This window comes from Lampetra fluviatilis, chromosome 12, assembly GCF_964198595.1.
Source record: "Lampetra fluviatilis chromosome 12, kcLamFluv1.1, whole genome shotgun sequence".
Taxonomy (NCBI): Eukaryota; Metazoa; Chordata; class Hyperoartia; order Petromyzontiformes; family Petromyzontidae; genus Lampetra; species Lampetra fluviatilis.
In genome coordinates this window covers 2,488,082-2,499,872 of record NC_136286.1, presented here as the reverse complement: position 1 = coordinate 2,499,872, position 11,791 = coordinate 2,488,082, and the positions used below count along the sequence as shown (strand labels likewise).

At 49.3% G+C, this 11,791-nt stretch overlaps 1 protein-coding gene across 1 annotated transcript; it reads left to right on the top strand.

The window, feature by feature from the left end:
* The first annotated feature begins 6,194 nt into the window (after window positions 1-6,194).
* On the top strand, window positions 6,195-10,104 carry LOC144935264 (histamine H2 receptor-like). The gene is made up of 4 exons (XM_078861834.1): window positions 6,195-6,353; window positions 7,485-7,774; window positions 9,177-9,464; window positions 9,810-10,104. The coding sequence occupies exons 1-4, from the start codon at window positions 6,195-6,197 to the stop codon at window positions 10,102-10,104; spliced, it is 1,032 nt and encodes a 343-aa protein (XP_078717960.1).
* Window positions 10,105-11,791: the final 1,687 nt, after the last annotated feature.

Genomic DNA, 11,791 nt, shown 5'->3' with positions numbered 1-11,791 from the left:
TTTGTCTCCCCAGTGGCAGGCTGTTGGGGCAAGTGTTGTTAGCGAGACACATATGAAGGCCGACACGCCGGGCCGGATAGAGGCACGGGGCTTTAGGGGCTGCAAGCCCAGGGGCCTCCGCCAGCTGGAGGGCCTCCAGAGATGAAGTGAAAAGTTGTTTAATTTGTGAATGCTGAATTTTATTCGTTGTTAGCCTTGTAAAAATACCATTTTATTTTTCTTTAACTTTGTTTTCCTTTTGGAAATATTACTGGGGAGCTCACAGTACCCTGTAGCCCAGGTGGCCTACAAAATCTTAATCCGTCTCTGCCGACACGGCGCACGAGGCGATGGATGGCCAGGGCCACACCCGGCCGCCTTTGTCTCCCTAGTGGCGATGTTTACACACCGCACCAAGTACTAGTTTGAGGTTGAGTCGACCTAGGGAGGTCCAGGACCGGTTCACTACCGCTTTCCTCAACACCACCACCAACCACCACCACCACAATCACCATCGTTTTTATCAAATTCATCCTCTGGACGGAATCCCCCTGGGACGGGGCACAGGGAACTGGGGCAGAAGCGGGCAGTGGTCACCTGGGGAAGCAGAGGGGTGGTGGGGGCGGGGGCACGGGACCAGGATGGGGGGTGGTGGGTGGAGGGGGGACCCCACCGTCACCACCACCACCCCCTCCCCTCCACCTCCACCCGGCATCTGCCATCTCCCCCCCTACCCCCCTCCGTATCCACAAGTCAAGTCATCGACACCCGTAATTACGCGTTAATTAGCGGCGCTGCTCGTGGGGGACTCGAGACGAGCCGCCCCTCGTGCGTGCGCTTGCTGAGCGGAGGGAGCAATTTACATGGATCGAGGGCGATCTCCGAAGGCGTTTATCGCCCGCGCTCATCCGAGCGAGATAATCGCCGGGACTCGCGCGCAACAGAGAGAGAGAGAGACGCGGGAGAGTGCCGCAATTTACCCCCAGGGGAGCTTCCACATTCTGCTGTTTCCTCGCGATCACGCGCCGACGACAAAGCAAGCCGGCGAGCCAGCGCAACAAACAAGGGAGCCTCTGTCGTGTTAAGCCAGACACGAGATATGCATCCAGGAACGAGATTTGTATTTATGCTGGAGAAATACGATGAGCTGTGAATATCTTGTATGTTTTGTCCCGGATGTCCGTCCAGTAGGGGCGGGTCAGAAAATGTACAACAACCAAACAATAGGAAAGGAAAACAAATCACTGGAAAAAAATACGTAAAATATTTCAACTATATAAGTCCAAATTGCATAAGGACACCAATTCCCAATCTTGGGCGAGGCAGCTAAACAATAGCAAGAAAGGTTCCAGACCACACCAAGACAACGCACAGAGTGCCTCAATACAATTCCACGTTAAAAAATTAACTATGGATACGTGGGTAAGGATGAAAGTTACAAATCACAATTGCAAATGTAGTTAATCAATTCTGTCTATCCTAATATAACTTAACTATTAAATGTATCCCCATATAAATAATAACCATTAAAATGCAGGCCGTCAACCCATGTATTAGCTCTCCGGATCAACATTAGCAAGTAGCTTTTGTTTAAACGAGCAAACTCTGAACCGAGTTCGACCTTTATGACTCTCATCAGCAGGGCTAGGCTTGTTGCAACAAACTGCTTGGATTAGCCGAATGTTATTATTGGCACGGGGGCTCCATATATACTATGGGACGTCTTGGTACAATGTACATACCTGTCAACCCATATGGTTTACCCCCTTGTACAGGGATATTGAGCTTTCAGGTCCATACGGCGTACAGCCGTTTCAATACGGGGAAATTTTTTTTTGTCTATTTGTTTGTGATTCTCCCTTGTGATGGGACTTTGTAGGATGAACGTTGAGATTTATAAGGGCACGGGGTGACCAATAAGGTCTGAATTGGTCTATAATAAGGTAAGGGGTTGACAAGTGTGATTGTAGAAAAAACTAATTTGTGAGCTTCCGTGCGGAGCATCATGCGGCCGCGTTGAGGGATTTTTGTTGGGGCATTTGTGTTGGGGGAATTGTGTTGAGGGATTTGTGTTGGGGGAATTGTGTTGAGGGATTTGTGTTGAGGGAATTATGTTGCGCACGCGTGTACAAGCGGGCGCACACGTACAGTGAGAGGTTCACGTATCGGACTAAACCAGGGATCGGCAACCTTTCCAAGAATAAGAAGAAACACTTTTTCGTACACAAACACAGCAGCAGGTATATAGCAGTTGACAGCACATTCTTACTCAAAGAGTTATTCTTTAACAATACAGTTTGACTGTTGTACATTTTGTCGTCACAAATACATTCCGTAGTGACCCATTCACTGCCATATTTGATCAATTACACTGGTCAACAAACTTTTTCTGGCATAAGGTATTCCAACGGGTTTAATGTCATTTTGGGGTGCTGATTCCAAATCTGGCATCAGTTTTTGAGATATCAAATATTGCATTTTCAATAAAAACTGCAGAAGAAAAATATTAAATAAATGTGGATATCTACATAAAATTATATTATAAACACACTATCCTAAAAATACAGCACCATGTTTTAACACTAAAGCAGTCACTGACTCGCAACAACTTGCAATCATAAGTGACAGAGTTAATTTCGGGTAAAATCAATGAAAATGGGGTATGCCGATAGCATAAAAATGAGATGTGATAGAGCAAATATGAGATCAGATTTGGAATCAGCACCCTGAAATTAGTCTAAAACAGCTGCAAAAGTCCAGGCCAGAAAAAAAAATGTTGTTTGTTGACCAGTGTTATCTCTACGTTAAATTACGTTTAAGATTGACGGGTTGTTGTTTTTAAAATCCTTTTTCTTAAGTTCGCTTGCTTGCTTGCGTGCTTACGACCGTGCAAATCTTTCGGTCGTTTTTTAACCCACTTCCCGTGATCCAATCGAGCTGACATTTTCCACACAGACTCGTTGTGCGTGACAATTAATGTTCGTGAAAATTTTTTTCCAAAATTTTACACTTTTTAGGACAAAAATATTATATTTAATTACCAATTGCTTAATGGTGCAATGCAATCATCTGACCCATAGGTGGCAGCCATCTCAAGCCAGAGGACGAGAGGACTCTAGCCGCCACGCATATAAAGGATTTATAGTGAAAAACTTTGTTTTTACGGGTTATACTTATTTTCAACTGCTGCCCCCAAAGGGCTGCCCCCTAAGGGGGAGGCCAAAGCGCCGCAAGAGGGAAGCCAAAGAGTCGCCAGGGGGGGCAGCCAAAGAGCCGCGTTCAGCTCCAGAGCCGCAGGTTGGCGTCCCCTGGACGAAACCGTCAGTCCATGGGCCACAACAGAAAACTGATACCACCTAAGGCTGCAAAAACCTTTTGATGTTCCTATAAATGTACATGGCTAATACGACTTAATTATTTGATAACCCCACTCGTTTCAAATAGTTTTCACATAATTCACTGTTTATTGCCACGTAAAGAAATCGGAACCACTAAAGTTACGCCACCCCCTGCAGGTGGTACCGACAAAGAGAGATATTTACTCTGGGCTCAGAGATTTCCCGTTGGAAAGTGCCCCCAAATGCACGACCTCCTGTATACCACGCGACGTCGTTAACATCTCGTCGCCGTGGCTTCTCGTTGGAACGCGCCCACGAACACACGCTCGTCGCTCCCGACACGCGGTGTGTCCGTGTACAGGATGTTGGACGTATTTCGTACCGTACGTAGCCAACCGTGCTAATCGGAGGGGCGGCGGGAAGGACAACAAACTAATCACAAAAAGCAGTCTTAGATTAAAAAAATAATTCAACCTAGATTTAAAAGTGCATAGCTCCAGTGGCTTCCTAGTATCGGAAAGAGTTCCATAAGTGCTCCACTATCGCACACAGCACTCCGATACTCTTCTTCACACGGCTCCACTTTAGAATCCTCTCCCATCGGCTATTTCCCCAAATATGTCCATTGTAACCTTCTCCGGTTCGAGAAACGTGCGTTGGTTCTTACCTGCTGTGAGATCAAGAGTGCTGTTTGTCGCTGGTCGCTTCACCTCAAAAGCAATTGGACCTGTGTTCAGCAAGTGTAATTAAAAACACAACGTCCGTCCCTCCCCTCCACTCCCCATCATCACCTCCTCGCTGTGCCACGTCCCGTTAGGATTCAGCCCCAAATGTTCCATTGTGGCCATGAGGACGATGGTGTTGTTGTTGATGGCTTCATCTCTCTCGGGGGCAGGGGAAAGGGGTGGGGGGGTAAGGGGGCTCTCGGTGACACCAGCAGGGGGATATGAGAGTGGTGGACAGGGGATACGCTGCGAGAGTGGAGTGGGGTGTTTTGCGACCCCTGACAGCGAAGAGCCCGGTGGACTGAGAGGGGAGGGGAATCGAACCGGTCAGCGTTGCCTCGTGAGACCTGTCGGGTTGAGACGCGACGCGCACACCCGGGGGCTCGCTTATAAAGGACGGAGCGCTAACAATCACCATCAGCAGAACTGACGACACAGCGGCGTAATCCTCAGTCGTTAAGCGATTAACTTAAACTAATTTTCACTTGGCCGAAGCTGGGAAAAGTAAGCGACTTGGTGGATAGAATCAAAGCGATCGAGGTCATCATCGTCAGCAACATCAATATCATCATCAGCATCAATAGCAGCAGCATCATAATCATTATTGGCAGCAGCAATAACATTACACTATGTAACACATTTTTGTTCCTGGGTCGTAAATGTTATTTCGTAATTGCTTATGTGACCAAGACAGTGATATTTTGAAATGTAACTATTTTCAATGAGAAAACGGGCGAATTTGTGTCTTTTCGTTCACGTAAAGTCAGAAAACAACAAGATATGAATCAAAATTAACATGTATTTATACTAAAGTAATACTAAAATGACTACAAAAGATATAGAAGTGAGTAGTTTTTCGAGATTGTTCCTCCCCACAGAGAACTCGGTCCGCTGTGGCCAGTTCCGCCTGTGGTAGTGTGCCTTGGTGTTATAAATCTTTTGTAATTTTTGCATTACTTTAGTATAAATACATTTTTATTTGTATTCATATGTTTTTTTTTCTTCTGACTTTATGTGAACGAAAAGACACAAAATCGCGGTTTTCTCATTGAAAATAGTTACATTTCTAAATATCACTGTCCTGGTCACAATAGCAAAATTTGTGGGGAATAATAGCCATTTTCTGGACTTTTGAGGCATAAGCAATTAGGAAATAACACTTACTACCCAGGAACAAAAACTTGTGTTACACAGTGTTATCAGCAGCAGCATCCGTATCAGGAGTATCATCATCGACAATAGTGATATTCAGCGGCATCATCCTCAGTATCATCATCATCATCCTTGAATCTGGGGTGGGCAGCTAGCATGGACATCATGCGGAAAAGTCAGAGCTTGCGTTAAGGGCAGACTGTGTCCTGTCACGTGAACGTGGAATTTCCACTGCACACGAAGGGGAGGGTCTGCCCTAAGCGAGCACCGTGGCTTGGCAGTGCGGTGTTATAATCCTGCGCAGGGCCCTCGAGTAACGAATGGCCCAGTGGTGACACTTGTTTGTGCGTCATAGCAAGAAGGACCTAGGTTCGCTTCCCGACTTGGGCGCCTTTCTGACTGCGCAGAGTTTGTATCCCCCCCGCCCCCCACCCCCCCGTGTTTTGCGTGGGTTCCCCGGGTTCTCCGGTTTCCGCGCATCATAATACAATCGTTATGAAAATATGAAATGTAACTTGATATTGGCCAAACATCCCAGTGTTGAAACTCTTGTGTCTAAATTACTCTATTGGGGAGTACACTCATATGTGTGGATGTTGAAGCAACATCGCACCCAACTGTGAACACTTGGCAGGGCCTTCCACGAGGCTCAGTGAAGCTTTCCTGGGTAGCCAGGCCTCACCATGATGATCCACTGGCATCGTCCTGTGCGGAAAGACCTCTTAAGCTGCAACGCAAATGCATCCCCAGCCATCGTGAGGATCCTGCCTCCAAATGGGGGGGGGGGGCACAGCAGTGGGGGAGGGGGCAGGGAGTGGGGAAGGGCACTGCCGTTCATAAGGAGGAACTCGCTAGACTTGGAATGGGCGATCCACCCTATCCGACCATCCTTACATGATCCACCTACCCCGGTGTCCCCCCCTCCTCCCGTGGACACCCACCGCGCGCGTGCAGGGAGGGAGACTCGCGCCCAGGTCTGGGGGCCTCTGTGCTCGCTGCCATGCAGATACGTGAAGGTGACGGTGGTGGTGACGGTGGTGACGGTGGTGATGTCGATGTGGCCTCGTTGTTGAACTGCACCCTCGGAGGGTGCTGGAAACACCCGCCTCTGCAGCGGGCCGTCATCGCCACCTCCCTGGTGACGCTCATCTTCGCCACGGTTGGTCCGCGCAGTGGTCGATGGTGGCGGTGGTGCTTGCCCATTAACCCATGCATAGAGGGGCCCGAAGCGGACATTATTTTTGGGATGCTCCTTTCAAATGTTGCTATCATAATACCATATTTGAAGAAAAAACGAACTTTTGCTGGCTTGTTGGAGAGAGAGAGGGACGGACGGATGATCACGTCCAAAGCAAGTGCGGAGTGCTAGTATAAATATATATGAAGAAAACATTTAATTCATGAAATAGATTTTACACTCACGTTACGGACAACAATGGATTATTTTCTTTTCGTGTAACTGTATGCGTGTTGGAATTATTTCGCACCGTACGTCGCCAACCGTGCTAATCAGAGGTGGATGTCGTATGTGGCGAGATCTTGAATTGTTTAGCGACCCTGAATTATAACGATTATTATTCGATTATGAATTCGCCTTCGTCGGTAACATGAATTACTTTCTCGTGTAATTTACCGAGTAAATAGTAATGCGTCATTATTTTCAGGACGAAGCCTCAATTGAGTCTCATTCAAAAACGAATGAGGAGCGGTTTGCTTGCTTCACGTGACAGGTAGGAAACCCGAGGAATTTCAGCGAAAACCCCACACAGGAGGAGAGATAACCTTCCGCGGTCCGCACAGATGGGTTCATGAACCCACTCCTTCTACGCCCACCTCGCATCCCAAGCAGGTTTGGGGGACGTCACAAATATCCACGAGCTGGAGTCGTGGCTTCGACCCCTGACGCCTGCTGCTCTATATTTGGAGTTTGCGTGTCTCTCTCCCCGTGGGCGTGTGGATTTTTCTCCGGGTCCTCCGGTTTTTGTCTCTACATTAAGTATCAACATGCGTTTAGAGTGTTTGGCTGCTATAGATGTCCACATGGTGAGCCACTTCGTTGAGCGATCATTTGTGGCCAGGTCACTTCTGAAAAAGAGCTACACAGCTCAGTGGGACTTACCTGGTAAATAAATAATATAGTTTAGAGTTTTTGTTTGGAGTCCCCGGGTAAAATGCCAGATGATACCTCACCCGCCTCTGATCTGAGCACCCTTCTCGCACCCTCCCCCCTTATGTCTCTATCTGCTAAACTGGGATCCAACCTCGGCTGTGGGCCACGTGACCAAACCAGGTCGCGGGCAACGCATGCGTGTGTCTGGCGGTGGCGCTCACGCGCCGCTTGCGCACTCTCACCAACTGCTTCACGGCGTCGCTGGCGGTGGCCGACCTCCTCCTGGGTGTGCTGGTGCTGCCCTTCTCGGCCTTCGCAGAGCTCCACTCGTCGTGGCCTCTCGGGCCCTCCTTCTGCAACGTCTACACAAGCTCGGACGTGATGCTGTGCACGGCCTCCATCCTGCACCTGCTGGCGATCGGCGTGGATCGCTACTGCGCCGTGTCCTCCCCGTTCACCTACGCGTGCAGGTGCGGCCCCGGGTTTTCGTCTGATACATATTTACGAGAGATATCGCTAATTCCGCGTATAACCCCAATTGCATTCCCATTGCGCTATTGGCGCCGTACGTTGAGACCGAAGCGTTTTTTCCGGATCTTTCGCAGAGCAGTTAACCCTCCTCCCCTCCCCATCCTCCCCACCCCGTGTTAGAGAACGAACCGGCTGAAATTGATATCATAGAACTCGTACTTAGTTCCCTTCATTGGTCAGCACACCAGTGGGCAATATTTCTGACTTGCTCTGCCACTGAGAATAATGTTTGTCGCATGATAGTCTGACCTCCCGATGTATACTCTTTGGTTCTTTCGGTAAAGTAACGTAGGTAGAAAAATAATAGACCACGACGTTTTGATCGCAACACAAGCAATCGTCATCAGGTGGGACAACCACACCAGTTTTTGTTGTTGCTGTCGTTGTTCCACCTGATGACGATTGCTTGTGTTGCGATCGAAACGTCGTGATCTATCATTTTCTACCTACGTGACTTTACCGAAAGAACCAAAAAGTATGGATTCCTGCAGTCACGAAAGCTCCAAATCAAGATTCTCCCGATATATATATTTGTTTTAGAGCAAAAATGTAAGCAAATTAAGTACAAAACCAAATTTTGTGACTATCGTTTTTTTAATATTCACGTTTGTAATGAATGTGAATAATAATTATTATTGTTGATAATTTCAACTCGTAACAGGCACAATATTTGTATTGATTGGTGTGCCGAGTTGAGACGCTCAACTCACAACAATAGAAACCCCGATTATAAATCTGCAACCTGGATTCGAACCCAGGAGTTCGACGGTTCCGGCTCAGCGCTCCTACCTCTGGGCCACGTGGCCTCCACCTCTCGGCGCCCGAGACCTCACATCTAAAAGTAAACACAAACACTATTTTTATTTTACCAGGTAGGGCCCACTGAGCTATATAGCTCTTTTATTAGATTCTAGATTTGAAGCTTTCGTGACTGCAAGGATTCATATTCTTAGGTTTTTTCGGTAAAGTCACGTAGGTAAATTTTTTTTAAATAATAAATACATTTTAATTTTTTACCTACGTGACTTTACCGAAAAAACCTAAGAATATGAATCTTTTATTAGAATTGACCTGGCCACAAATAATAGCTCAACTTCCTGGCTTATCATGTGGAAATGTATAGCAGCCAAATACTCGGAACGCGTGTTTATAAACGTGGAGAAAGCCCGGAGGACCCGGAGAAAGATCCACGCGACCACGGGGAGAGAGACATGCAACTCTAAATATACAGGTGTCAGGGTCGGGATTGAACCCACGACCCCCTGCATGCCAGGCGATGTAGTTAACATCTCGCCACCATGGCGCCTGACATTTCTGGCTGTGCGCCGCGCTATCCCACAGGGTGACCCGCGGGCGGGTCGCGGCAAGCCTGGCCGTCATCTGGCTAGTGTCCCTCGCCGTGTCCTTCCCTCCTCTGCACCTGGGCTGGAACACGGAGGACGGCACCCCGCAGAACAGGGGCCCCGGGGACCCCGCCGATCGCTGCGTGTTCGAGTTGAACCGCGGATACGTCCTCTTCGACGCCACGGGGACTTTCTACGTGCCCCTCGCTCTCTTGCTGTTCACCTACAGCCGCGTGTTCGTCGTGGCTCGCGCGCAGGCCAGGAGAATAGGCGCCGCAACGGTGGGGCGACGAGGAGGAGGCGGAGGTGGTGGTAGAGGAGATGCTGGAAGAGACGGGGGGGAAGACGGTAGGAGAGGCGGAGGGGGAGATAGGGGAGGAGGAAATGGTGAAGGTAATGGGGGGAGAGGAGGTACGAGAGGGGGAGTGGGAGGGGAGGGAGGAATAGTCGGTGGAAGATCAATATGCGGAGACGGTAGAGAGAATGGAGGAGGAGGAGGAAGAGGGGAAACGCGAGGTGGATTTAAAGACCGAGGACGACCCAGAGGAGCAGCAGCAGCAGCAGGCGAATCAGGAGGAGGAGGGAGAGGAGGAGGAAGAATCCACCAGCCGCTTGCGCTGGCCGCGCTCAGGGAGCACAAGGCCACGGCCACCCTCTCGGCGGTGATGGGCGCCTTCGTCACGTGCTGGTTCCCATACTTCACCGTGTTCACCTTCCAGGGCGTCACGGGAGCCTCGGTGGAGGCGAACGCCTTCGCCGTGGTGCTGTGGCTCGGCTACGCCAACTCGGCGCTCAACCCGCTCATCTACGCGACCCTCAACCGCGAATTCAGAGCCGCCTTCGTGCAGCTCCTGCGCTGCGGGCGCCCGGGGAGGGCAACAGCAGCCAGCGCCACTACCGTAGACGTGAGCAGTCGAGCATCGTAAGGAGGTGGTGGAGGTGGTGGCGGAGCGATTTTAGCGCGCTGCGCCAGGAACCCGGCGACCCGAGTTCGATTTCCCGCTCACGGCCAACATCGGTGACAAATTGGTGAACCGGTGCTGGGCCTCCCCTAGGTCGACTCAGCCACAAATGAGGAACCTGGCACGGTGTATAAATATCGCCACTGGGAAGACAAAGGCGCTCGGGCGTGGTGCTGGCCACCAACTCCCATGCGTACCGTTTCGGGCTTTATAGGTGCTCGCTAACAGCACTTGCCCCGCGAGTCTATTAAGGCTACACGAGAGGTCTTTGGTGCAGGTGGTGCAGGTATGTTGAACTTCTTTCATACCGTACGTATCCGGCCGTGCTAATCAGAGGTGCGGGCACTGAAATACATGCCTTTCATGAATGAAAAATAATCACCCGTTCTCCCCTCATGTTCAATAATCATCATGAGCAGCAATAATTGTATCCACTGCTGGATGAAGAAAGACCTCGCCAAGCCATCTCTCACAATCTCGCAAGGCAACATCCCTTATAAACTGACGTTTTATTCCTGATTATGGAAACGAACCCCTTCGCTTCAGATGTTTGCTTTCATTGCGTTGGCCATTGTCTCCTCGTCACTCCTGCGTGTTTACCAGACTGCTCAGACGTCCCTGCCAACCCATTACTCATGACACACAAAGTGCTTGCCTCAAATGAGCCACAATACCTCGCTGATCTCATCAAGGAGCATAACCCATCACGCGAACTCCGCTCATCCTAGCAGCCGCTTTTGGCTCGCCATCGAATAAAGACGGTCACTGCATCGCACGCTTTCAGATGCGCATCTGCGGCCGTCTGGAACGCTCTTCCTTCCGATATTAGGAAGCCACTGGAGCTATGCGCTTTTAAATCTAGAGTTGAAAGATAATTTCTTTATAACCTGCTTTTTTGTGCTCAGTTTGTTTTCCTTCCCCGCACCTCCGATTATCACGGTTGGATACGGTGCGAAATAAGTTAAACATTTGGGGGTGGCAGGGGTGGGGGTGTGGAATATACCGTCCTGAATAAACAAACCTGCGTCGTCGTGTTTCTGCTACAGCATGCGTGCCCGTGTCTGTGTAGATGTGCCCACGCGAAACCAACGTGGTCAGATCACTCCACACACACACACACAATGTACGAATGTTGAACTTCTGTCGCACCGTACGTAGCCAACCGTGCTCATCGGAGGTGCGATGATGAAGAGGATGACACTGTACAAATTCTGCCACGCAGAAAATACGGCGCCCAAATAAGGTATGGGGCAAACGTCCCAAAGCAAGGCCTGCCTCTAAAACTACTACTTTAGGTGCGAGCACAGCTCGATATTTACACGCATGTTAATTACGTGTTGTATCTACAATGGGATGGGACCACATGTAGTTCTTCCGAGAATGTTGATGGGGTTATTTTTTTTCTTCACATGCACAGAGGCCGTGTTGCCTTTTACACATATTTATCTCATGTTTGCAACTTGTGGCTTTGCAACCCGCTCTATTATTCATTTTTTGTTAGGGTGACGTTTTCTCGTAAGTTACTGATGTGATTGTTTTTTTATACTTTGGCATTATCCAAGCTCAATTGCCCCACAGTGTGGCAGTGGCGACTCCGCATCATACGCGGTTCCCAGAGACAGACCTGGCAGCGTTGAGCATCAATGACCAC